Source organism: Chaetomium fimeti (genome assembly GCF_033439085.1).
Source record: "Chaetomium fimeti strain CBS 168.71 chromosome Unknown B0H64scaffold_3, whole genome shotgun sequence".
Classification (NCBI taxonomy): domain Eukaryota; kingdom Fungi; phylum Ascomycota; class Sordariomycetes; order Sordariales; family Chaetomiaceae; genus Chaetomium; species Chaetomium fimeti.
In genome coordinates this window covers 3482061-3507948 of record NW_026944331.1, presented here as the reverse complement: position 1 = coordinate 3507948, position 25888 = coordinate 3482061, and the positions used below count along the sequence as shown (strand labels likewise).

At 56.5% G+C, this 25888-nt stretch overlaps 9 protein-coding genes across 9 annotated transcripts; 3 read left to right on the top strand and 6 right to left on the bottom strand.

The window, feature by feature from the left end:
* Positions 1–869: 869 nt before the first annotated feature.
* B0H64DRAFT_373057 (uncharacterized protein) lies at positions 870–5993 on the top strand (the record flags this gene model as incomplete). Its single annotated transcript, XM_062802258.1, has 5 exons — positions 870–1001; positions 1060–2610; positions 2776–5280; positions 5801–5849; positions 5968–5993. 5 exons carry the CDS (start codon positions 870–872, stop codon positions 5991–5993), a joined length of 4263 nt encoding a protein of 1420 aa, XP_062661257.1.
* Positions 5994–7190: 1197 nt separating this feature from the next.
* B0H64DRAFT_441177 (uncharacterized protein) lies at positions 7191–9248 on the bottom strand (the record flags this gene model as incomplete). The annotated part of the gene is made up of 4 exons (XM_062806547.1): positions 7191–7226; positions 7284–8867; positions 8943–9044; positions 9180–9248. The coding sequence occupies 4 exons, from the start codon at positions 9246–9248 to the stop codon at positions 7191–7193; spliced, it is 1791 nt and encodes a 596-aa protein (XP_062661256.1).
* Positions 9249–9255: 7 nt separating this feature from the next.
* Positions 9256–9626, top strand: B0H64DRAFT_392941 (uncharacterized protein). Its single transcript, XM_062803599.1, has one exon. It carries the CDS (start codon positions 9306–9308, stop codon positions 9579–9581), a length of 276 nt encoding a protein of 91 aa, XP_062661255.1. The 5' UTR covers positions 9256–9305; the 3' UTR covers positions 9582–9626.
* A 703-nt stretch (positions 9627–10329) lies between these two features.
* On the top strand, positions 10330–11472 carry B0H64DRAFT_416686 (glyceraldehyde 3-phosphate dehydrogenase; the record flags this gene model as incomplete). The annotated part of the gene is made up of 3 exons (XM_062805186.1): positions 10330–10455; positions 10531–11215; positions 11270–11472. 3 exons carry the CDS (start codon positions 10330–10332, stop codon positions 11470–11472), a joined length of 1014 nt encoding a protein of 337 aa, XP_062661254.1.
* A 1052-nt stretch (positions 11473–12524) lies between these two features.
* On the bottom strand, positions 12525–14567 carry B0H64DRAFT_320766 (uncharacterized protein; the record flags this gene model as incomplete). The annotated part of the gene is made up of 1 exon (XM_062800481.1): positions 12525–14567. One exon carries the CDS (start codon positions 14565–14567, stop codon positions 12525–12527), a length of 2043 nt encoding a protein of 680 aa, XP_062661253.1.
* Positions 14568–16706: 2139 nt separating this feature from the next.
* B0H64DRAFT_458152 (histone deacetylase A-like protein) lies at positions 16707–19321 on the bottom strand (the record flags this gene model as incomplete). Its single annotated transcript, XM_062807403.1, has 5 exons — positions 17623–19321; positions 17495–17558; positions 17348–17440; positions 17110–17284; positions 16707–17029 (listed from the first exon to the last, which is right to left on the bottom strand). Exons 1-5 carry the CDS (start codon positions 19209–19211, stop codon positions 16707–16709), a joined length of 2244 nt encoding a protein of 747 aa, XP_062661252.1. The 5' UTR covers positions 19212–19321.
* Positions 19322–20416: 1095 nt separating this feature from the next.
* B0H64DRAFT_416683 (uncharacterized protein) lies at positions 20417–21682 on the bottom strand (the record flags this gene model as incomplete). Its single annotated transcript, XM_062805185.1, has 4 exons — positions 20417–20663; positions 20736–20917; positions 20990–21056; positions 21138–21682. 4 exons carry the CDS (start codon positions 21680–21682, stop codon positions 20417–20419), a joined length of 1041 nt encoding a protein of 346 aa, XP_062661251.1.
* Positions 21683–22427: 745 nt separating this feature from the next.
* Positions 22428–23730, bottom strand: B0H64DRAFT_130737 (Brix domain-containing protein). Its single transcript, XM_062798116.1, has 3 exons — positions 23487–23730; positions 23217–23434; positions 22428–23152 (listed from the first exon to the last, which is right to left on the bottom strand). Exons 1-3 carry the CDS (start codon positions 23618–23620, stop codon positions 22557–22559), a joined length of 948 nt encoding a protein of 315 aa, XP_062661250.1. The 5' UTR covers positions 23621–23730; the 3' UTR covers positions 22428–22556.
* A 439-nt stretch (positions 23731–24169) lies between these two features.
* Positions 24170–25526, bottom strand: B0H64DRAFT_130659 (ras family-domain-containing protein). Its single transcript, XM_062798115.1, has 5 exons — positions 25314–25526; positions 25225–25237; positions 24749–25138; positions 24595–24675; positions 24170–24529 (listed from the first exon to the last, which is right to left on the bottom strand). Exons 1-5 carry the CDS (start codon positions 25332–25334, stop codon positions 24393–24395), a joined length of 642 nt encoding a protein of 213 aa, XP_062661249.1. The 5' UTR covers positions 25335–25526; the 3' UTR covers positions 24170–24392.
* Between the last annotated feature and the right edge of the window lie 362 nt (positions 25527–25888).

Sequence of the window (25888 nt, the reverse complement as noted above, 5' to 3'; positions counted from 1 at the left end):
CCGCACGTTGGGGCATACCCCACACCTCATTCCCAGGGCAAGGCTCGTATTAACTAGGTTTGTCATTTTCCCTTGCCTAACTCGATGAAGTTATGGTTCTTCCCTCTGGGTCTGATTTAGCTGAATAGCACAGCTTCCTCAGTAGCATATGCAACAACCATGTAAGAGTACCCTATCCTGCCATGATCTAGTGGGAGTGGTTTTGCTGTTTCTGTCTGGAATAATCTGAAATCACAGGAGATATTCTGCCCGTAAGTTGAAAGTGGCCCAACAGTGCCAATGGTGTTTTGCGCCTACAGTGCCTACTCTGAAGGCCATACACGCTCTTGAAGTTTTAGAACTTGGAAACTTCAAACCTCGCAGCACTTTCGAGCAAGGTTTCGCGGGGTAAGTTGGTAAAACTTTTCGTTGCTGGTACCATTTCCCGCTTCTTCCTCTTGGTGTTTGTGAACCGACTCTCTTTTCCCAAACTATACCATCGACTTCCATCTTCAACAACCAAAATTCTGCTTCCGAGTTCTTCCGCAGTTGATCTCAAAGTTGAGGATACCATTCCTCATCATTTTGATCTCGACTGCCTAACTTCTCAACCTCGTTCGCAAATCCGGTCATCGACCTCGAGATAATCCGCTCCCAAAGGCGACTTCTCCGTTTCTCGAGTGGCTTCGCGGCCGCAAAATCGTTCTCTCCCTCATCTTTTCTCACTTCTTCTGCTCTTCTTCCGGCTCACTGCTCGACCGATCTCGCAATTCGCACAACCACTCGTCAAAATCGCCTCCAACACTCACTCATCTCGCCGCCGACTATGCGGCACTGATTTATTATCGACTCTCATCACATTGTAACCGGTTTATCGACTCGATAAAAACATGTCTTCTATCGCCAGCCCGGTCGCTGGCGGTGGTTCTGCTGCCACCAAGCAGTCAGGCACTGCACATGCTGTAAACGACGAGCTTGTCTCACACCCTACCCCCTCTTCTCAGTCCATCTCCGGGATAAAGGTTAGTGTTATTAAGGAGATCGATCCGACTCGACCAGTTTGCTAATTCTGACCATCAGGATTTCGCCTCTTCTCTGTGCACCACGCCCGTTGATCAGGGCGTCAATGCTGAACATGTCAACAACGACGACAATGGCAAATCACTGCCCAAGGAGAATAACCACACGACTACTGGCCCCGAGCCCGCCAAAGCCCCTCAGACGCCAGCCAAGAAGACATGTAACTCGGCCCACAACTATGGTGAGCTGAGCGGTTCGGATCGCCGCGAGCAGATTCCGGTGACGCATGATCTCTTGACCTTCCCGATGACCGCCCATGAGGAATTCCAAAACAATGGTGGAGTTAGCAACTCCGCCATCGCTATCAACCAGGTCACCGTCGGCAACGGTGTTCCCTTCAGCACTTCAGATATTGACAGCCGCCCCGACGCTGCGTCGTCCAATATTTCGACGGGTAACTCTGCCATACCCACCTCTGGCTCATCTGCCGACTTCAGCGGTATCTACAATGGATCAATCCCCACGGATAATTTCAACAGCAATATCCTTTTCGGTCCGGAGCTGCAAAAGGCACTTTTCACTGATGGCGGGGCCTCGGCCGACCCCAAGCTGCCCGGCTCAGAAAATGCCAGTGGTCCCACCCCTGACGGCGCTCAGCCCGTCCAGATGGCTCCCGTCATTACCGAAGAGCAGGTTATCGTGCCGACCACTCCCCAGCGCCCACCTGCCGACCCCCCTCGCCTTGTCGACATCCCCATGATCAGCGCTCCCACTTCGCCTCACCGCTATGCCGGCCCAGTCAACCATAACACTATGCCTTCTAAGCCCGACACGATCCTCGCCGACCAACTCCGAGGAGACTTCTGGATCCGGTACCGCAAAGAGATGCAGCTCCTCGCCACGTACAAGAAGGCCTTCAATAACTGGACCCTCTTCACCACCACCGAGTCCAACAAGTCCAAGTCCGACTACGACTCCATCGCCGAGCAGCTCAAGGCATCCGCCATCACAGCTCAGGTCGCCTGGACCAAGAAGCACGTCTCGTTCGAAGGATGGAAAGCCTCAATCCCGGCCTTGGCCCCTATAATTGCCAACATCCACGAGGACGCTCGAGCGCTCAAGGCCGCCGAGAAGCAAAAGGCCGAGCGCACCGAGTTCATCAACGACCTACGCGGTAAGCCGGATAAGCAGCAGCGGAGCGAGCTGGCCAAGTACGAAAACTTCACCTACCTGATGACGCAGTCCCGCGAGCGCGAGATGTGGCGCGGCAGGGTCAACGCGCTTGTCAGCGCCCAGGCTATTATTGATGAGCAGCAGCGGATTGCTGCTATCGAGGCTCAGCGCCAGAAGGCTGAGGCAGAGGCTGCAGAGCGGCAGAAGAAGGAGGCCGAGGCCGAAGAGCAGCGCAAGGCGGAGGAAGCCCGGGTTGCTGAGGAGACGAGACTTCGCGATGAGTTTGTTGCTGCCACGGCGGCTCAGGCTGCTGAGGAGAAGAGGGTGAAGGGAGAGGCGCGTGTTGCTGAGGCCCAGCGTGAGGCTCAACGCCTGGCCGACCAGCGCCTCATCTGTCAGGGGTTTGGAATTCCCGAGGACCCTCAGCTGCACAATACTGTGATGTGTGACTTGGACGGGAATCTCATGACTGGGGCGACCGCCGATCTTGCGGCAGTCTCCCTTGAGAACATCGCCTCCGGCAATATCGAAAACTCCCAGATGCATTCGGGCAATGCTCAAGATTTCCAGTTTTAGGGTGACTCGGATAACTTTGATCAGCAGTTCCAGACCGTCTTTTCGTCTCAGGATACCATCCAACAATCCCCGGATTACATGCAACTGCAATCCGATGAGCCTCTCGACTTCGATGCCGTTTTCGCCGATCAGGATGCCATGTTCCAGGCCGGCGGCCAGCCTGAGATGGACTTCACCGTCCCGGACCTGTCGGATACAGCTTTCAATCAGCAGTTCACCTTTCCGGAGCTACCGCTTGCTGAGGGCCAGCCAGGTGTGGGCAATGCAGGCCAGATTAGCGAAGACATGGCTCAGCAATTCTTCTCGGCCGACGCCCAGACGCAGCTCCCGTCCATCTCGGAAGTCATGTCGACGACCACTGCTGCTGTGAGCCAGCGGGAGCCGGGGAGCAGCACCATCACCGCCGAGACTCCGACGGGCAAGAAGAAGGCCCCGGCCCGCAAGAAGAAGACACCAGCTAAGGAGAAGACACCAGCTAAAAAGAGGGCGACGGCAAAGAAGGCCACAGCCAAGGCTACGCCGATTCCTGACCAGGTTCAGCAGCAGACTACCGAGCCTTCCTTTGGCCTTGACCAAGTCATGGCGTCGGACCCTTTTGTCTGCTCGCCTACTTTTCAGCAGTCTACCAACAATGGCCAGGGCATCTTCAATATCAGCATGCCAGCCATAGGACAGACACCCGGCCCTGTTGATACATCAGTGCCGCAGACCACTCAGATGACCGGCATGGACGACCAAATGTCCTCTGGAAATGTCAATATCACGGCTCAGCAGACGACGCAGATGCCGATGGAAATCCAGGAGGCTTTTACGGCAACTAGTCCCGCTGCAAAGCAGCAGGCGGTACAGATGCCGGCCACGGAGCACACGCCTTCCGGGACCCCCGGTCCCATGGCGCAGCAACCCATCCAGGCACCCTCGAGCTTCACCATGTTTATGAAGCAACCGTCTCAGCCGCCCACCCGGGGTTCTTTGCCCGAGATGCGGTGTCCGCCTTCGGCTCACACCCCGACTCAACCTAGCACGACCCCGGCGTCGGAAAACAAGCGCAAGGCGTCTATCAGCCATGGCATGGAGATTCCTACCAAGCGCCGCCAGAGCGTGAACCAGCAGGGCGCTGTGGTCTCCATTGCTCAGCCGCCCCCTGTGCCGGCCGTTCCCCAGGGTCTTCAGAGCCCAGCTCAAGACAACCAGACGCCTTCTCAGGCCGTCCAGACCCCTCAGCAGATCCCCATCGACCCTGCCCTCCATTTTGGCATCTCACCTCCCAGCGGTGGGATGAAGTTCGGCACGGCGATCAAGGCCGGTGTTTGTACTGCCATCGCGCATGTCGTGAAGGAGGCCAAAACCGGTACCGTTTTTTCACAGCCGCTACTAGACGGTCCTATCGAGGACTTCCGGTCAGAGTTCATTGGCCATATCAAGCAGGTTATCAAGACCCACATCGTCGCCGTGAATGCTACGAACCCCCAGGATGACCAACAGGCCTTCCTCAAGGGCGCCTTCAAACTCCTCCAGGGGATTCTCCAGGAAATTGAGCGGCGAGGCTGCGTCTTCAAGAAGGCTCTGCTTTCGGGCCCGGTCAGCGGTGCTGATTTGATCCCAGCCAGGAGGGGCATGTCGGCCGTGTACCAGGCAATCATGGCCGAGTACACGTCCCCCCCGAGGTTCGACGGTGGCTCCGCCCAATCGGCCAAGGTCCAGCAGACGCCCACCCGCACATCCACCGCCCATACCCGTGTTTCGAGCCAGAGCAAGATGGCCAACGGACAGGCTTTGGTCGGCAGTCCTCGTCTCCCGGGCGGTGCCGCTGCCCTCGGCACTCCTGCCCCGGACTACACGAGCTCGCCCCAGATGAACAGCCACGCCGCCAGCTCGTCTCCTATGCAGCCGTTCCCGACGCTGTCAGTTGAGGTCGGGTACCCCTCTCCCATGCAGAACTATCCCGCTCTGCCGTCGGCCATGGACGGGCACACCACAGGCTACCCGCAGCATGGTGCTTCCACGGTTCCCACCATGCCCACCACCATGCAAGCTTCGGATGCCATGGCCGGTATCCCCGAGCCAACCAACTACTTCCCGACGCCGGCGGCGCACGAGCAGCAGGCCGAAGAGCTCAAGCCCAAGCCCAAGAAGACGCCCACCAAGCGCAAGTCGCGCGCCCGCAAGGCCTCTACCGCCGTCACCCCCAAACCTGAGCCCACGGCCGACAACACGAGCACCCTGGGCTCTAACCTGGCCCACCCCATGGCCCAGGAGACCACCCATGGCACTACCACCACCACTGCCACCAACAACGGCACAACCCAAGACACCAACACCACCACCACCACCACCACAAACAAAGACACCCCCCCCTCCAACCCCTCCAAGCAGTGCATCCCCCGCCTCTACTACCAGTTCACCGACGGCGCCTTCTACATGGAGCTGCGCAGCGAGGCCGGCGAGGAGACACACCACCGGATGGCCCGGGGCACGACGGCGGCCGAGCACATGCTGGGGGAGTTCGTGGCAGCCGCCCGCGCGGCCGGGGTGGCGACGTGTCCTGGGGGCTTTGTGTTTCGGTTGTGGAGGGGGGTGGAGGGGAATTTGGAGGATTTGATGGAGGGGTTGATGGGGGTTATGGGGAGTGGGGAGGGGGGTGTTGGTGTGGGTGTGGGTGTGAAGGGGGTTGGTGAGGGTGTTGCTTTGGGGGAGGGGGAGGAGGGGAAGGGGGAGGGGGAGGTGTGAGCTTCTTTCTTCTTCTCTTTTGTGCTTTGTTTTCTTGCTCTTCGTCTGTTGGGCGTGTTTCGGGCTTGGTTCAAGCTTAGTTCGGTTTGGCTCGGGCGGGAAGGCGAGAGGTTAATGGAGGTTGTGGATGTTGTGGGAGGGAGGACGGGAGAGAGCAGGTGATGAGATGATGGTGGCGGTGGCTGGAGGGTTGGATGGGAGGTAAAAACAGAGAAAGAGTAAAAGGAGTGGCGGTAGGAGGTGGTATGGAGAGGACACAAGATTGACGAGCTCTCCGACCTTATATAGTTGCGGCTAGATGTTCTCTCTGTAGCGTACACAGAACAATGACCAATTGCTTTACATTACAATTGACCACACCCGAGTGCCCCGTGAGTATCGTTGACATGGAGGAGAGAGTGTGCAAGCCAACGACTTGTCAATGCTTGAGCCCAATCGCGCACGAGAGAATTATAAGAATAAATCCCCTTTAAACAAATGAGACTTTAGCACACAAAAAGACGCAAACACAATAGAAATAGGAGAATCCTCATTCCCAGCCACTCGAACTTGTCCTTGACAAGATGAAAAGAAGGAACACCAGTCGGCGGGCGTGCACTCAATAGCTTTTCCCGGTTCTGAGCCAGAGCGGCTATTCAAGCAAAGCTCAAAACAACAGCTCAAACTGGGAGTCAAACAAACAGGGCCGGATACTTGTAGGACTCGGGTCGATCAAGGGAGTGAGTCGACTTACCACCCCCGGACTTTTGCTTCCTGCTCTGTTTGCCCGAAAAACACATCACATTCAATCATCGGTCCTGCGTGAAAGTTGATGGGACGTTGAAGATGCAACCTCGAAGACCCACTCGAGCTGTTTGGTTGGGATTTCTCGGTGGGTTCGGAACTCGACTCCTCGATAAGGCAAAGTCGGGCGCTTCGTCTTGGCAGCATAGTCTCTTTACCAGCGACATCTCCGCCGAACTGGTCACCTACCCGTCCCACACGTGTTGCCAACCGCAGAGATGGTTCGAATGACTGATTATTGCCAGGCCGGTGGCGTGACAGCTGGTCATTTTGCGGTCCGATTTGGCGGATCTACCGGGAACGGGTTATGAACTTAGTATCCGCTGACTTGAGAACGGCCTCAACACCACCACAGTAACCACACCATCCGGGCAAGGGTCAGATGGTCGGTGGTGTCATTGCCCCGGAACCGCAACGGAAACACCCTGATAGCCTGGAACCTTGAAGTCCATATCTCCACTTCGGCTTTGGAACTCGGCGGGGCAATCGGGAGTGTTGACGGCAGCCTTCGGGCCTTAGGCCGAGATTACCGTGGTTGCGGCCCAGTTTTAGCCGAACCCGTCCGTTTCCTACCGGACCTTGTCGCCTTACTTTTCGTGATTGACACCAGGTCCCGAAGTGAGTTCCGAGTCCCGACGTTAAGGAGTGACTTACGGTGAGCGGTACTCGCTCACGCTGCTACCGTAAGACAAGACTACTTGTAAGGCAGTCGATGCCAAGCTTGGCATTCAAAACCGCGAAGAGTGTTCAAAGAAGGCAATCATATGGCACCTGGCTATCATCGAGAGCTCGGGCTATTCAAGAGTTACGGCAAGCTTTGATTTATGAACCAGAAGACTAGCAGGGAGAGAAAATAAAAGAAAACAAATGTGACTGCAAACGACCTCGAGACAAGGCTTCAACACCCGCTCTTATTCATGTAGATTCGTTTAGAAAGGAACACCTGGTCTAGCCAACCTCACATCCTAGACACTGTTAGCACTGTAAACGGCAAAGGGGAGCGCGGAGACCTACCTGTTTACCGGCTTGATACCAAGCAACTGCATTCCATTTCCTAGGACCTGTCGGGCATTTTCGTACAATGCCGCGCGGGCGAGAGCTGCTCCAGGCCCTTCTGGAGCCCCGACTACTTGTAGCACATCATAACTCGAGGAGAGCTGGTGAGCTAGACGGAACAAATACGTCAAGATCGTCCATGGTTCCAGGTTTTTGAAAGCGAGCCCGATGACATCGGGATATTGGCCCATGGTCCGGAGCAGGGCAGCAGAATGGTCGTCCTCCAAGTAAGAATAATCGATATCACCCTCAGCCGGGTCGATACCAGCGAGCTTTGCTTTCCTGGAGATGGACGAGAGCCGGGCGTGACAGTACTGTAGATAGGGTCCCGTGTCGCCTTCGAACGACGTCATTCGGTTGATATCAAACGGATAGTTGTTGATCCTCTTGCCGGACATGTCCTGGACCATGACAGCAGTAATCCCAATCGTGTCGGCGACGGCGTCCGGGTCTTCCACCTGGGCGTACTTGACAGCGTTTGTGCGCATGACGTCGTGCATGGCACTCCCACAATTGTCTAGGATGTCGCTCAGCAGCTGAACCTTCCCTAGTCGTGAAGACATGCCCATCACCTTACCAAAGTTGACATGTTTCAGCTTCGCCGCAAGGTCTGGGTATCCCATCAGCTCGACTGTCTTGAAGACGCGCTGAAAGTACAAATCTTGTTCCGAGGAGACGACGTAGATCATCTCGTCGAACGAATATTGCTTTGCTCGGTCCAAAATGGCCGCGACGTCCCTCAACAGATACGTCGTTGTCCCCGTCCGGCCACGCAGGATGGGAGTCCCAAGGTGCTTCGCCCCATGTTTTGCGAAATCAATCATCCACGACCCTTGACCCTCTTCGTAAACACCCCTTTCCTTTAGGATTGACTCGACTTCTGCCACTGTCGCCGGGTCCACCTGAGATTCGCCAGCATATACATCAAAATTGATGCCCAACCGAGCGTAGATGTCAATGTACCGCTCGATGCTGATATCACGGAATCGTTTCCACAAGGCGAGGGCTTCCGGTTCGCCGTCCTCCATACGCTTGAAGAAGGCATTACGCGCCGCGAAGAGCCCGCGAGACTCGATCTCGGCCGTGTCTCGGCCTTCGTCCCTGGCCTGCTTGCTAGCGGCCTTCTCGGGTTCGAAATCGGCGTAGATCTTGACGTAGACGTCAAGGAGATGTTTAAGCGGCTGGGTCTTTAGGAGCTCCTCCGAGCCGTACTTCTCCCAGCCGACAGCCAGCAATCCAAACTGCTTTCCCCAGTCTCCGAGATAGTTGATCCTCACGACATCCCAGCCCGAGCTTTCGTAGAGATTGGCGATAAAGGCACCGATGATAGTGCTGCGAAGATGCCCGGCGTGGAACTCTTTGGCAATATTCGGCGACGAAAACTCGACGATGGCCTTTTTCTTGGGCCCAGGAGCCGTGGTCCTACCGTACAACTCCTTACGCTCGTGAATGAAAGGAAGAATTAGGCGAGGGAGGGTCTTGGGCGAGTAAAAGAACTGGAGATAGCTATCCTGAGGGAGGGGAGGGTTGACCAGCAGGAGGGTCGGGAACTACACATGTATACACTAGAATTGCCAGGTAAGGAGCAATAAAGTAAGTGGTAGACTGATAAGTAGCTCCTATACCTTGGAAGACAGCTCAATAGCCAACTCGTTCGGTTTCACGCCCTTTATCCTGAGGCGCGGCACTACGAGGACCAGATCTCCCTTGGACGGAGTGCTGGTCCGCTGCAGGGATTCATAGAGCAACACTCGATCGCAATCAATCAGCTTCTCCAGCTCAGCTGCAATATATGAACGATACACATCGTTGGGGTTGTGGATAAGATCTGCGGATGGGAATGTTGGAAGTCGAATTGGTACCCCAAGTTTCTCCAAATATGCTTGGAGGCCAGGGAGAGAGAGGGTGTCCGAATTGGTTGACGAAGCCATGGCAAAACGGGTATACTACCGACCACGCACGTACACAGAAAGTCATACGATGAAGAGATGAACCTGTGGTTTAGATCCCACTGCTTATTTCTGTTCTCAGCGGTGATTATTTACGTTGGGAGAATGCTAGAGATGACTCATGTAGCTTCAGCCCCCATCCACGCCCAGTCATTTTTAACTTGCACGGCGCAGGATGCAGAGATCGTAGCTGCTGGGATATTGGGTGACTGGGTTAAAACCACAATCCATGGATCTTTGCGAACCAAGCAAGGCGACGGCTCTGGGCAAAATCCAAGCACCACATCGGACTTCATTCAGCTCGCTTACTGTTGAAGCGGGATGGCCGGACGGGGAGTTGCCCGGTGACGGCGATATGCCGCAGCTGTGGCGAGGATGCAGCTAAGGATGAACGCTACTGAAATACCTCACGCGTTGTTGGTCTCGCCATGCCCGAGCCGCAGTGTTACACCGGCCTTTTGTTGGGTGTCGGACCGAAACAGACAGGACAGCAAAGTTGCTCGCTAACAAGGTCGCAACGGAGGCGATGGGAGCTGCCCCACCAACCCACCTCAGCGCAATCTGTGATGCAAAGGAATTGGGAAAGAGCACCCCACCTTCGCGAGGGGCTCAACCATTTTTATTGTCGCTCATGCCACCACAACACGACCGCGCCCTTCCCTTCTCCATCTCCCCGTTGATTCAAATCACATCAAAAATTCCCTCGGACGATCCCCCGTCCCAGACAACACGTAAGACCTTCTAGTCAACACCGAATCTCTCTATCACTCCAGGTAAGCAACGAAAAGCCTCCCCCACGGACCCCGCACCTGCCTCATCCCGCCTGTATCGGACCTGCGCGACCAAACAGAGATTCCCATCTTGCTTTCTTCCTGCCCGGTTCCGGACTGAGCTGGAACCCGAGCCTTTAAAAAGCTTTTCCTGTCCCCAGTCTCATCCAATCTTACTACTCCCTTCCGTCATCCATTGAGCTCTGCAACCTTTTGTTTTGCACCTACCCCGCGCTCGAGCTACCCCTCCAAAACCGCACAGCAGCTCACTCATCTCCCGCGTCATAGAGAAAATGGCTATCAAGGTCGGCATCAACGGTTTCGGCCGCATTGGCCGTATCGTCTTCCGCAATGCCGTCGAGCACGAGGATGTCGAGATCGTTGCCGTCAACGACCCCTTCATTGAGCCCAAGTACGCTGTAAGTTGCGCGTCATGATTCCCCCGGGACAGCTTCTACCAAAAAACGTCGGAGCTAACCGCAACCGTTCTGCAGGAGTACATGCTCAAGTATGACTCGACCCACGGCGTCTTTAACGGCACCATCGCCGTCGAGGGCAGCGACCTCGTTGTCAACGGCAAGAAGGTCAAGTTCTACACTGAGCGCGACCCCGCCGCCATCCCCTGGAAGGACACTGGTGCCGAGTACATCGTCGAGTCGACCGGTGTGTTCACCACCACCGAGAAGGCCGGCGCCCATCTCAAGGGTGGCGCCAAGCGCGTCATCATCTCGGCCCCCTCGGCCGATGCCCCCATGTACGTGATGGGCGTCAACGAGAAGACCTACGATGGCAAGTCCCAGGTCATCTCCAACGCCTCGTGCACCACCAACTGCCTGGCTCCCCTCGCCAAGGTTATCAACGACGAGTTCGGCCTCGTTGAGGGTCTCATGACCACTGTCCACTCCTACACTGCCACCCAGAAGACCGTCGATGGCCCCTCCGCCAAGGACTGGCGCGGTGGTCGTGGTGCTGCTCAGAACATCATCCCCAGCAGCACTGGCGCCGCCAAGGCCGTCGGCAAGGTCATCCCTGAGCTCAACGGCAAGCTCACCGGCATGTCCCTGCGTGTCCCCACTTCCAACGTTTCCGTCGTCGACCTCACCTGCCGCCTCCAGAAGGAGGCCAGCTACGACGACATCAAGGCCGCCCTCAAGGCCGCCGCTGAGGGCCCCCTCAAGGGTGAGTTTACTTTCTGGATAGTCCTACGGGATAACATAAGCTAACTGCTCTTAGGCATTCTCGGCTACACTGAGGACGACATCGTCTCCAGCGACATCAACGGCAACCCCAACTCTTCCATCTTCGACGCCAAGGCTGGTATCTCGCTCAACAAGAACTTCGTCAAGCTTGTCAGCTGGTACGACAACGAGTGGGGCTACTCTCGCCGTGTCCTCGACCTCCTAGCCTACGTCGCCAAGGTCGATGCTGGTAAATAGCTCAGCTGCACCCCGCGGCTGTAGTGGAGGGCCGGTAGCCCTCTTTTCCTGGTAAGCGATGAGTTAGCCGGGTAATAAAATCAAGAAAGTCCCAGCAACCAAGTTCCGAAGATGTGCTCGCCTTGTTCCGTGCTGATCTACATGTCGTCCATATGATGATGTCAGAACCGGATGTCCGGATTGTGCAGAAGCTCTGCTATTTGTCCATGCCTCGTTTTCTGGCTGTGTGAGGGTTCCCCGTTGGGAAATTCCGAATGCATAATGCCGACTCTTCCCTTTGACTACTGTCGGCTTGGAAAATGATTCATCATCTGGCTAATGCACATTGTCTCTGCTTGTCTGTCTATGTTTGGTTCATGGTCCATATTATTAATACTCCCTACTCAAACAAATACATACTGACAACTTCTCTGACTGGTTGGCCGACTGACTGACGCACTGGCTGATAGACTGAGTGCCTACTTAGGTGACTGCTACCACCGCGGATCCTCTGATAGTTCCTCTTGATATGATATAAGGAGAAGAAAAGAAAAGTAAAGGGAATTAAACAGACGACGGCCGGGCCGAGAAGTAAAGGAAAATGGAGGAAAACAGCGCCGCCCCGCCTGCATGCTTGATACCAACCCCCTTTCTGCATACTCCCAATCTCCCCATCCTCCTCCAGTCAGTCAGGCAGCCAGCCGGTAAGTCAGTCAGTTAATCCAGACAATAGCTTCTCCTGTGCAGCACAACATCCCACCACACTCTCGTCATAGTCGGTCTCCTCCAATAGTCAAGGGGCCTTTAGCCAACGGCTCGACACACGCCCTTATTCGTTTTGTTGTTTTGCTCTTATCCATCGGCAGCGATTAGCTCTGCCTGACTGGACCTGAGAAGGCCTGGCCAGGTCTGCTTGACCGGAGCTGATCAGCCCGGACTAGGGTAGATAGCCTTGCCTGGCCGACTTAATCAACACTGATTAGGTACCTAGGTAGGTAGCCCAGCCTGAGCAGAGCCTCGCATACCCAACCAACCAACCAGCCCTCCCCCAGATCAAAACACACAAAGCCAGCCTAAAAAGCCGCCCCCCCCAACCCCTCACCAGCGATATTCTTCAAGCTCCGCTCGCTCAAATCACTCTTGAGCTCGAACCCTTTGCTCTCGCGCTCGAGCTTGTCCCACACGCGCAGGCTCTTGCGCAGCTTCTCCTGCTTGGCGCGCAGCTCCTCGCGCAGCCGCTCCTCTTCCTCGCGCAGCCGCCGGTGGTGCGGGTCCAGCTCGATCGGCAGCGAAGACGGGTCGATCTTGCCCCCCGGGATCAGCGGCGGCATCGTGTTGAGCAGGTTCTGCGCCAGCGTCGGCCGCGCGTGGCCGGCTAGGGGGTGCCCGCTGCCGATGCCGCCGCTGCCGATGCCGCTGGTGCCGGATGATGGGCCGGTGGGGGGGTTGAAGGGTTTGGAGGTGAGGGAGGGGGAGCCCGAGGCGGAGGAGGTGGACTGGGCTCGGGGCCCTGTCGGGATGCCGCTGCTGGGTCCGCCGGGAGGGACGGTGGGTGAGCCGGCCTGGCTGCTGCCCGAGATGGAATGGCGTCCTGGGCCGGCTGGCCAGCCACCCCTGCTGCCGCCGCGGCCCGTGAAGCTCGCGCCTCGGGGAGGTGGGACGTAACCACGAGGACCTGCGGGCGGAACGGTGGGGCTGGTAGCGCCATGGCGGGACGGGGTGGGACCCGGTGGGAGATGACGAGGGGAGGGTGCAGCTTGTGGTGTTGCTGGGGCCGTGAAGTTCCTCGCTGCCGCGGGCCCTGTGGGTGGCACTCTAAGGGCGGCAGGGCCTCTCGGGGGTGACTTCACCGGGGTCGAATTGGCATCTCCTGCGTGGGGCTTTGGGGTGGGCTGGCTGGCTACGGCTGGTTGTGAGGATTGAGGAGGCGGCGGCTGTGGCTTTGGGGTGTCACGAACCGGCGGGATTGCAGTAGTGGGCGTCGGTGCGTTCGATATGTGAGATCGCGCAGCCGGAGACTGCGGTACGGATCGGTCGTCTCGGCGTACAGATGTGGGCCGGGGTGAGGACCTGCCTGACACAGATCGTGAAGGCAGCGCGGAAGAGTGTACGGAGTCCCGAATAGGCGGTGGTGACGGGCGCCGATACGATGGTCCCACGTAGCGGTCATCGCGATCTCGTCGATCCGGCGTTCGAGAGCGAGGGCGATACATGCCGCCTCCCCGTGGCCCAGGAGGCGGCGAGCGTCTCGGGGGTGATCGGTCCCGACGAATCAGCGGCCTATCCCTCTCAAACGGGGACCGCGATCTCCGCCTAATATCCCTCATCTCAAAGTCCCGGCGCATGGGCGACCTGGGCCGCTCATCCCGGTCATCCCTCCGGTCGTCTCTTCGGTCGTCCCTTCTGTCGTCTCTTCTATCAAGGCCTCGGTCGTCCCGGCGTGGGGAAATGAATCGGGGAGGTGTGCGTCTGATAGGGCTTCGTCTCGGTGAGAGGCGCCGAATTGGGCTACGAACCCTACTGCGGCTTCGCCGCCAGCTTTCGCCGCCGCCTCGCTCTCTGGACCGTTCTCGCCTGAAGCGGTCTATGCTACGCGACCGGCGGCGGGGAGATCTGCCAGGTACGTAACTATCGCTAGCCACTGGCGGGGTCCGGGGCCGTTCCCTCAACGGGCTTCGGGCGCGGGGTGGTGGTGATCGATCACGGTTGAATGGTCGGTAGGATTCTCCGGCCCCATAACGGCGAACTTCTCCATCCTCGTACCTACTAGGGTGGGGATTAGTAACGGTGTAGGGACCAAGCCGAAGAGACGAATTCGAAGCATAAGAAATGGGCCCTTCGGGAATGCGCGCCAGATTAGGGCGCAGTGGAACGACAATAGAATTTGCGCCCGTGAGCCGGGAAGGAATAATGCGATCGCCATGAGCAAGTTCCGCCTCACGTTCCTGGCGCTGACGGCGTTGCGAAGAGGAAGACATTTCCTCAAAGGAGCCGTCCAGCTGGCCGAGGCCGATACTGCCGTCGTCGATAACGAGAGCGGGGACTTCTTCGCTTCCGATACCAGGCTGGGCGATTTCAGCAGCAAGCTGGTTCGTGTGCAGCCCGCGGTTTCTCATTTTGCGTTCGATATGGGAAGCGGCGTCTACCATTTCCCGGGTCGGAAAGCTCGTCATGGTCTTTGGAAGTGGCAGCCGCAGCTGGTTGAAGAAACTCGAGGTCGCGTTTCTGGATTTTCTTGGGCTGGAAATCTCTGTGGTGTTCATCCGAGCTTTTTGTTGATACTCGGGTGTACCGTAGCAACCCTGGGCGGACTAGCAGCTGTCTGACCCGACTGCCTGAAACCAAGCTCGACTTCCTGACTTGGCCGATTTCCTTCGATTTGATGCCCGAATGATATTGGCTTTTCTTTGCCTTGGGTCGTAGGGACTGCTCTGGCACTGGGGCTGTCCGAGATGTCGGCCGCAAAGTGCCGTGGTGTGAATTTCCAACGGGAATGCAAGAACCATCAAGGCGAATAAGCGCAAGCTGAGGTCTTTGATACCTCGGATCCTCCCGGGCCGTGGAGGTTGGATGGGTAAACCCTAATCCCTCCGATCCAGACAAGCGCCAAAAATAAGGTTGGGTGTAGTAGGGTGAGGCGATTTCGGGCTGTCCGGTGTGCAGACCTGTCGAAGTGGGCTTTTGTGTTTGGGTTGGTAATCAATCCAAGACCTGTGCAGGTTGTGGGTTTTGGACAGAGAGCGCCGATGACGCTCTCTGTTTTGTCTCTTGTTCTGCACATTGTAGTTCCCGACCAACAGAGTGTGGACCGGGGAAACTTTGCCGCGCACCAAATGGATCAAATCGCACTGGCGCAGTCTGTCACGGTGTAGGTACTGGAGAGGAATGCCCAGCACAGCGGCAAACTGGGTATCGGACAGAGCTTTGAGGGCATAGGGACCGTAGCACCGCAGCCACTGTTTCATCCACTCGGGATTGGCGCGCTCCTTCTCGTGAATTATGTCCTCCCAGCGCTTCACACAATCCATTTGTGCTTTCTTGTCCAGGTTTGAATCGTCGAACCGTGGCCCGAGTCTCGCCAGGCGGGACTCCCGCTTGCGCCAGGGAGTTCCGGAAGCCATGAGCGGCAAATCAAATGGCGACGAGTATGTGATCTTGTTGCGCTCCATAGACTTCTAGTGCTGGGGGAGTGACAAAAGTAGCTGGAAGGGCGGAATGCTGGACGATGTGATCGGTGGCGGGACGGAGCGAGAAGATTTGAACTAGGAAGTATCGAGGGGAAGCGAGGCCCAGTGAGGCTGGACAGAGGGTTCATAGCTGGGCGTGGGCGGTCGGTGCGTGCGTGACTTGTCGAGTCTGTGACGTCGTCGTGGTAGATGGTCGCGGTAGATGGTCGTGGTAGTTGTCTGTGCCCCAACCCCCCATCCTTGGAGACTTGTTCCAGCTTCTGGCTGTCTCCCTCTCTTGCGACGACATCCACATGAAGTTATCGTCCCCTCCCATCCCCCCCTCCCTCCTCTCCCCTCCCGCATCCCACTTCCTCAACTTTGACGATCATGACGAAACCAAGACATAAAACGAAATTGTACTTACTTTCTACCTCGGTCCATAATATTGGCTTCGCAGTCGTGCAATGATATCGTCTGACAATAACTCGGACTCGATCCCCGTGCACAATGAGCGGATCGTTGTTTGGGAAGAATCGGACGAGGCTGAGGAATCGCTGAAGATTCCCAAAAGTTCGAGTACCGGACCCACTAATGCGATACCATGCAGACGCGTAACGCGCTTAACTTTAATCTCGCGGACTGCCGCGATGGTCACGTGCCTGGTTCGCGCTCGCACGGAAGGGCGGGTTAGGGTTGATTTGTGTTCAGGCGTTCATGTTCATCATTAGGTTGCTCCCAACCACCGTCACTCAACAAGCTAGACAGTGTTTAATTTGCAGGTATTGTACGGGCGCCTCACTGCTCCTAGCGAGCAACATGCCCGCCTCGCTATGTCCATATGCGACCATGTGACCATGTACACACCTCCCCTTTGAAATCAGAAGCAACGAAAATACCCCAGCCCAACCCCATGGGCCCCCCATCTGAATCCCATCCTCCTCTCCAAACCCGTATTACTACGCAGTACATAGTACACACATGCTCTCCAACCAAAATCCCACTAACCCCGTCCCTAATCACCCATCCCCCCCCCCTCCCCTCACCACCCAAGCCCAACCCCTCACCTCACCTCACCTCACCTCACTTTCACCTCCCCCCCTCCTCCTCCGACTCCAACCCCTCCCCCTCCCCCTCCCGCTCCTCCCCCATCCTCTCCATCACAAACTGCTGCACATCCGCAAAGTGCTCGGCCATCATGGGCGTCAGGCCATTAACCTGCGCGCGGATGACGTTGCCGAAGCGGCGCTTCATGACCTTGCGGTCAGACCAGCAGGCGTGGTCGTTGGCGACATAGACCTGCGAGTGCTCCTTGTACCACGACGACAGGTCGCCGTCGACGTCCGACTTGACGGGCCGCAGGCTGCCGTTGACGAAGTTGACGACGCCGGCTACGCGCGATTTGACGTCGACTGTTTGTTGGGGAATAGAGGGGTTGGTTAGCGATGGGTGAGAGGGGGGGTGGGATGCGGGAGAGGGGGGGGGGGCTGACGTCGGTTGATTAGTAGGACCTTGATCCCGAGGTAAGCGTTGCCCACGCCCATGAGGAAGATGTCCTCGACTGTGTCGTAGAGTTGAAGGTAGTTGTCCCAGATGTAGCACATCAATTCTTGTACCTGGGCTTGAATAGTGCGCTCGTCGGCGCGCGCGGTGAAGGCGTCCATGTCCTGGTAGCGAGGATTGTTAGCATGGGCCGTGGCTAAGAGGGAGTTGTTGTAGTTGATTCATACCTCCGGGTGCGTGATGTAGTGGGGCACGTTGACGTCGATAACCCCGAAGCCTTGCTGAACGGCCCAATCGACATAGCGTGTCACGCCGTCCGTCTGTCATTGTTAGTTGATGCTAATTAGCGGCGGTACAAGAGTACGTATGCTTACCACCCATGCGTTGTGAGGCTCCATCGTGTTGTCCAGCGGATGGGGTTGCGCATGGAGCTCCGGTCTAGGAGTGAATGTTAGTCAAGCCGTAACAGACCAAGCAGGCCCCTCACGGGACGGTAACTTACGGGTCATGGACAATAACCACAATCTTGCGAGCAGTCTGGATCCCCCTAGTCACTAGCACCTGGTTCTCGAAAGACTTGAAAAGGATATCCCGCTGGATGTACAGCGGCAGCATGCCATGCTTCTCCGACATGACCTGGCGTTGCGCCCTCCGTACCACGTCATGCAAGCGCGACGATTCTTGTGCCTGCATCTCTTGAACGTCGACGACGCCCGCGCGCATGCACTCCCAGTACGGGGCCTGGTACGCCTGGACCTTGGCCAGCACCTTGGCCGCCTCCCGGCTGATCTTGGGGACCTCCATCTTCGGGGGCGGCTCGCCCATGAGCGTCTGGGCGACGGCCAGCGCCGACTTGGAGATGGCCTCGAGGTCGTAGCCGCCCTCCAGGCACACGGCCACCTTGCCGCCGGCGAGCGACATGAGCATGTGCGTCATGTGGGCGTAGCAGTCGGGAGAGACGAAACAGGCGCCCAGTTCGTCGCCGGCGGCGGCGTCGAAGCCGGCCGAGATGATGACGAGGTCTGGGTTGAACTCATGGGCGATCGGCATGACGATCTTCTGGAATGCTGCCATGTACTCGCCGTCGCCCATCCCTTGGTCGTGCCAGCCAACGTTGACGTTCTTGCCTAGGCCGGGCCCGGCGCCGCAGTGCTCAAGACCGCCATCGGGGGTCATCGGATTGTCGGGCTTGCCGGGGTAAAATTCGCCGTTCCTGTAGACGTGGAGAGAGATGTAGAGGATGTTGGGGTCGTCGTAGAAGAGGTTCTGGATGCCGTTGCCGTGATGGACATCCCAATCGAGGACCAGGATCTTGCGGCAGAGGTCAGGGTAATCCGCCTGGCAGATTTTGGCTGCGATGGGAACGTTGTTGAAGAGGCAAAATCCCATGGGCGCGTCGAACTCTGCGTGATGCCCTGGCGGCCGGATGACGGCAAAGGCGTTCTTCACGATGCCAGCAACCACGCTCTTGCATGTCTCAATCGCCCCGCCAGCTGAGATCAGGGATGCCTCGTAGGTCATGCTGCCGACGTAGAGCGAATCTCTTCCCTGGTCCATTCTAGTAGAGAGCTCGCGTAGCTCGTGTGTTGACTTCCGCGATAGACCCTCAACCCACAAGAAATGCCCTGGGTGGTGAACAGCGCAGATCTCCTCCCTAGTTGCTTCCCTTGCGGGAATCCGCCACATGTACTTGGTTGGCTCACTCTGCATAATGCGGATGAGGTCTGTATCGGACCCCGTAAACACCAAGCCGGCCTTCTTGAATGTCTTCATGATGTACTCGATTCGTGAGGGGTCTTCGGGATGATGGGGGTTAGGCCCAAAGTCCGCGTTTGCATGTAGCTTCATCCGGTCATCGTAACAGCAGCCTGTTGGGAGCAGGCCCCGCCGCCGTAAACGATCCTGATAGTTAGCCGGGTCGGACTCCTGGTCGTCATCCTGCGCGGTTCCGTTGGCGCTCTGGCCATTCGTGGTCTCTAATGAGCTTTCTCCCGTCGTGGTTGGATCTAGAAACCCGTTGGAAGGCGAAGGGCCAGTAGCCATACGGTGGTCCTCACCATCCATGACGACATCGTCATCGTTGTCATCCATCTTAGGCTGAGTGCCCGCGAGAAAACGGCTCGGCGACGCAGCTATATCAGTCTACCCCGGAAGGGCAGTTGGTAGAGTTCGAATAGATCTGGTGCAACAACGAACGAGGCGTTGTAGGTAGGTTGTAAAGATGTACAGTCTCGCTGAATGGAGACTACCAAATGTGTTGGACCGGTCCCAAGGCCTATCCTTCAGATGACGTGACTGAGCTCTGGTGACTGCTAGGACAAGGCCAGCAAAGGAGCGACAAGGACAAGGCCAAGCAAGATGCAGACGATAGAGTTCTAAAGTCCGAGTTAGAATGTTTAAAGGTCTGGGTAATGCCAAAGGATGGATGGTGGGTGTGTGGGAATCCTCAAAGTTTCTTGAAATGGGATTGTGTAGTAGAAGTAGTGCAGTGCAGTCGTGAGAAGGCGGGCGAGAGAAAGGAAGAGAGCATACATATGTCGGGAATGGCACGAGCTTCGATGCATTGGCGACTTGCACCTCTGGGCCTCCCGCCCTTTCTCGTCCATGCGTCGCGCACAGGCACTCAACAGATGACGTGATATTATACCAAAAGAGATAGCGTTGACTTACGAAGAGAAGGGTGACTTTTATTAATGACCGCGGTTGCGTGGGCCCGCGGTCAAGTAAGTGGTCGGTCACCGAACTGCTTGGGTTGGTGTTTAGGGAGCGCGAGTGGCTGGGTGAATGGCGAGCAGCCGCCACCCCCACTACAAAATAGTCAAAACACTTGATCCTAGCGCCTTGTTTTCCAACACCCCCCTGTGGCAAACACGATGTAGAAGAAATTATTGGTATATTGAGCGATGGAGAAAATGGTTGGGGCACTTTTTTATTTAGAAATCCTTTCATGATTATGCTGGATTTTCAGGTCAAACGGCTGCTCCAATGTACCAACTTGTCCCGTCGTGGGGCCCGGGACTGCTGCCAGCATCAAGATATGCCTGACCGAGACCTGGTCTGGCAATAAAGAACCCGGGCGCAAATGGTCTTTTTGCCGAATGCAAGTGAAAGAATAGAGCAAATTATTGTCACCCATGGCCGTCTATATCTGAGTCTAGAGGGAGGAGCACGGAAGCCTCGAGCCAGATCCAGCCTTGCTTAACGCATCCAAAAAGAACCATCAGACTCGAACACCCGCTTCACATCCTCTAGCAACGAAGGCGACTAAAAGGCCAAGCTAGCTAGACGGAGGATTCCTACAAGTTCGGTTCCAATCTTCCACGCCTAGTGATGGAGGAGAGCCCAGGGTAGTTGGCATCGCCTACACCAGCGTCACCATCGTGGACAACACGCCGCGCTTCCACCCTGAGGTGTCTGTGATCGAGTATGCCGCCATAGGGTTCTGGAAACCCAGCCTGGGAAAACGGCCCCAGGAACGACAGGTCACGTTCCCGGAAGACGTTCACAGTGGCTTCCCCGAAGGTCGCAACGTTCTCCTCGATCCTGGACCATTGCATTAACAACTGCTATATCTTGGTGGCAGGGAGGAGTAGATAAGGCATGGTATGTGCGTACCGTGGGTGTCGAAACCTGATGAAGTCGATAACGCTTGATTTGGTGGCATACCTGTGCCGATACACAAGCAGGTGGAGGATATCATCGGGCAGCAACTTCATCATGGTGTTGACGATATCGCTATTGACGGGGTAGTCCCCCCACCCAATGCGCGCTCCCGCTTCCTTTGACAAGAACTTGTCCTTTTGGGGTACCATTCTGGTCAGTACTTCAACCTCACGGAACAAAAGCCACGAGGCCCTTTTCTCACTTACTTCAAGCCCCATGATGGCGGTAATGGAAGGACACACTCTCCCCCCAACGGCTCGACGGACCGTTTCCCTGCCCAACAACATCAGCTCACTTGCTCTTAAACTACGGCACTAGGGAAACCCCGGGGGATAGGAGCGCAGTCTAACATACCACAGATCATAAGCCTCGTGCAACCTCGCCGAAGAAAACTGCCGCATATACGCACGCCTGGCATCGACACTATTCTCAACAGCGCAGGTCGCATGACCATGGAAAATACGCGCGAACTTCCACCAGAGATACAGCGCCTGGCGCAGCCGGCCGAGCTCGTGGGGCCGGAGGCTCCGGCTGAACATGGGCACGCTGGCGAAGCGGAGCCGCGGGTACTCGGCCTCCCAGCGCTTGACGACCCGGCAGAAGTCCAGCAGGCGGGCGCAGGTCATGCCGTCCGGCACGTCCGCGTCGAAGAGCGTGTCGAAGAACTCTTTGACGGGGTGGAAGTCGCGTTCGATGATGCTGGGGAGGATCCGGTACCAGTGTAAGTCGGTGACGGACCTGAGCCGCTGGCTGGTGGCGCGGATGTGGTCGAACGTCTCAAAGTCGGTGTATGAGAGGATCTCGATTAGGGTCTCGGCCGGCAAGGAGTCCAGTAGGATGGGTAAAGCTGCGGACTGCTGGCCAGCAACGGCTTGCTGAACGGTCTCGGCAGGCGACATGTTGAAGTCCTCGGCCAAGTGTTGTCTAGACTGGTGTTAACAGCCCGTTGAACTGAAAACCAAGACGTCTCGAAGCCTACCAATCTTAATTAAAGGGGAATAAAAGTCGATTCACCACAAACGTCAGAGTGTCGCCTGGGACGCCTCTCTCACCAACAGCTCTCAATAGCCGCTCCGCTCACTTAAAGAAGTGAAACCAAACCAAACTACAACTAAGAAAAGGCCAAACAGTGACAACAGACACGAGAGTTTTGACTCCCGCCTTGTCAACTGCCGGACCACAGTACCCCAAGTCTCCTATTCCTTATCAACCCCGACGTTGGGGCTATCAAAAGGGAGGGTCGTAGTGAAGCTGCATTGGCAGCGGCCGCATCGCTGGTTGGGATCGGCCATGGTGTTTGTAACGTGTGTCACGTCTCGGGAGCGCATTGGAGGCATTGCCATCAAACAATGGCAATGACTATGTGTAGTTCGCTTGTTGATGGGAAAAGTGCCAACTTGGTTATTTGTTGACATGATATGGGAGATGGGTGACGGGCGATGGGCGATGTTGCATCCACCGGCGTGTCACCCCGGTCAGTTACCCCGGGCCGGAGTTCCCCGTCAGCCAAAGGTCCGTGCCTGTGTGCAAGCGACAGGGGTCAAGGTTCAACATGTTTGTTGGTGGTTCAAGTCTCCGGCCCAAAAGGTTCACAATACATACCCAGGATGATGCCGTAGACTCGCTGGCAAACTGCTTTCGGATGGGGACAAAGGTGGATGGCTTTAAGTCGAAGCTACGATTTGCCGGCGCGCGAAACAATCATGGCATCCGCACACAAGACTCAGTAATATGTCTCCCCGAAGAACGCCATCCCAGAATCCATTCCAAACTCTAAGCAAACAGTTCGCGGGTATCTAATCCACTGCGGTCCTTCTTCCCGCCGTCCTCCAACCCAAGACCTCTCCTCCGCGCCAGCGTATCCCGTTGCTGCTCCGTCCGCGCGACATGCCTCCCCGCCTTCGCCTTCCGCAGGTCGGAACGGACCTGGTTCGGCGAGATGAACCGCTTGTTCTCGTACATGATCGGCCCACCAAACGCGCCCTCCTGGATAATAATCGGCGTGAGTACGAACCGCGGCCCGATTTCAACGAGGCTGACGTCCGTGTCGCTGTCACCACCCTTGCTCTTGCGCCCCTTGCTCTTCGCCGCCTCCTCCTCCTCGTCGCCGCCTTCGCCCTTGACCTTCTCAACCTCCCGGACCTCGTAGTTGCGGATCCAAATCTTGCCGTCGGCCACGGTGAAGCCCATAACGTGATCGATGAAAGGCTTGGACTTGCGCGCGCCTTGCGGAACGCCGAAGATGTGTAGGAAGATCTCCTTGATAACGCGGAGATGCGGTTCCGTCTCAAAGGCACCGTCGAAGGAAAGAATTGGTCGTGAGCCCTTGAGGCAGTTCCCTGTAAAGTGGAGTTCCTCCATTGTGTGCACTTGATGCTGGTCAGCGGTTGTTTGGACCCATAATACGTCCCAGGCTCAAAAGACCCAACTCACTGTTTTGGGCGTGAAACTTGACTGTCGGGCCGTTGGGGACCTTGCTAAGCCACATATACAGATCCTTTCCTTTCCTCGCCTCGAAGAAAAGCACGTTGTTGCAGTTGTAAAGCTCCGCTAGCTCGTTGAGTTGGTACAGCTTCGACTTGGAATCGAACTTGACGTCTTTCCGGCCGTGGGGAAGCATCGCCGCTAGATCATTGAGGAGATGACGATGCCTATTGCTCAAGTTAATTAGGGGTCACCAATACCCATTGACCCAGTCCGTACCTGTAGGTGACGCCTCTTGACGAAAGGATAAGCACCCTCTGCTTGTTTTTCCTTTCAACAACAGTGCCATTGGCATCCGTGTCCTTGCCGGCCTTGGAGGCGCTCTTTGATAGTGACTTGTATACTGCTGCCATCTTGTCGATGTGTTCCCCTGAAAAGGCAGGCTGGGGAATCGGGGCTTGGAGATGAGAGCGGATGAACGCGGCAGAGCGGTTCTAGGTGGTTGGAATAAATGTTCTTGGTGGGGCCGCGATGCAAGGCAATCGACGAAAAAAAGTTGAGCTGCCAGCCGCGCCCCACTCTCTGATAAGCCTTATCGCTCCCGTTCACTTCACCGTTTCAAGCAGACGCGGCTCGCTGAAACTCGAGACAAAACGTCAAGGAAAATATGTCCAAAACTGGCCTTTTTGGGCCTGCCTACTCTGCACGCTGCAAACGGGAAAGGAGGTTCATGTGCTTAAATGTGGGACTCCAGCTATGACCACGAAACCCGTAACCTTCGAGGCAGGCGTGAGGGAAGGACGCCTCCAACCCCATTGGGCGTCGATTCGTCTCTCCTATCTTCTACCCCTCGCGCTCCTCAACACCCCACTGAGGGGTGATCATGACTTCAGCTCGACATTTATTGTCTACGCATCTAAGAACGGTGTATTGCCTCAGGTCCATTCAACTAAATGCCTCGTGATCCGTCCGTCGAGGATGGTTGGTAAACCACCGCGAAATCCCAGCAAGCACAGGTAAAGCACCAAGAACAAAAAAGAACAAAGCTGGAAATAAACCCCTCAAGAATTCACCACCCCCCAACGTCCCAAAGGTGCAGCAGATCCGTGTCCCCCATGGCCATAAGAATTTCCCCAGTTCGTATCAGACATAAGTGACGCCATGCAATCGTGCCGGACCCGGGTATTAACAGCAGCCCTTCGACTCCTCCTTTGCCCCCTCTTGGCTGAGCGAGATGTTATTGCCTTCCCTCGGGTCGAACTTCTTGCCGACGTCTGCTCCTTCCTCCGCCAGGCTCTTGCTCGACACGATCTGGTAGATAGCTGTGCGGCGCGAAAGGTTAGCTCTGGCGGGCCAAATAGAGAAAATAGCACAGCGGGGATCATACAAGTCAGGATGTTCTGGAAAGCGAGGTCGACGTTCGTGGCCTCGAGGGCGGATGTCTCGATAAAAGAAAGCCCGTTCTCGCCTGAAACAATCGTCAGCTTTGTGTTCCCCGAGCGGCCACACCACAGCCACCCCCCAATGGCGCAGCAACATACTGGCAAAGTTCTTGCCGTCCTCTGTCGGCACGGCTCTCAGGTGCCGCTGATCGGTCTTGTTGCCCACGAGCATGATGACGATGTTGCTGTCGGCATGGTCCCGCAGCTCCTTCAGCCACCGGGTCACGTTCTCGAACGAGAGGCTCTTGCTGATGTCGTAGACGAGCAGCGCACCGACAGCGCCGCGGTAGTAGGCAGAGGTAATGGCGCGGTACCGCTCCTGGCCCGCCGTGTCCCAAATCTGCGCCTTGATCGTCTTGTTGTCGATCTGGATCGACCTCGTGGCGAACTCGACGCCGATGGTCGACTTGGAGTCTAGGTTGAACTCATTGCGCGTGAATCGGCTAAGCAGGTTGGATTTTCCGACACCCGAATCTCCGATGAGCACCACTAGGAAAAAAGCACGGGATCGTCAGTCGAGGGTTTTACGCGACGGTGGATGGGGGCAGGCGCATCGGGTTGGGTCGGCTAGGCACCTTTGAATAGGAACTGTTCAAGTATCTCGGGTTAGCGCAAGGCACGCGCACGCAAAACATGAGGGGAGAAGCGGGAACCGGTGGCTTACATCGTATTCGTCGTTCGCCATGGCTGCGGTGGGAGATTATGCACGAAATGAGGTCGGATAGTCCCGCGAAATGGTGATGTGTTTGTGCTTTGTGCAGGCTGGTTGATGTCGAGGAGAGTTCAGGAGGATGGTCGGTGCGGCTCAGAGGTGGGTCGTTCCAGGTTGGTTCAGGTGCTGCAGCTGACGACGAGTGGTGGCGGTGCCAGGGTCTTCATGAGTGACTTTGTCCGAAAGGCAGGGTTGGGTATGGCGACCCGAAGGAGTAAGCTGGAAGGCAACGGAACAACTCGTTCTCTGATAACAACAGGTAACAACTGGATAACAACAGACTTGCTCCTCGGCCACGCGTCCAGGTCACGTTCCACTTGATGCCCCAAGACTTGTTACATTTGATTCTTCAGGTCTTCAATGAATCACTGTAGTCGTAAAACAAGGGCAGCTCCAAACGGTGGATATCACGTGCAACTTGGCGCGGCAGTAAAATAGGTCGGTACCTCCGGAAGATGTGAGCAGGTAACACTGATACGATGCTTTCGCCGTTCGCAGTTCCCCATGATCGTGTCTACGGCCGATCA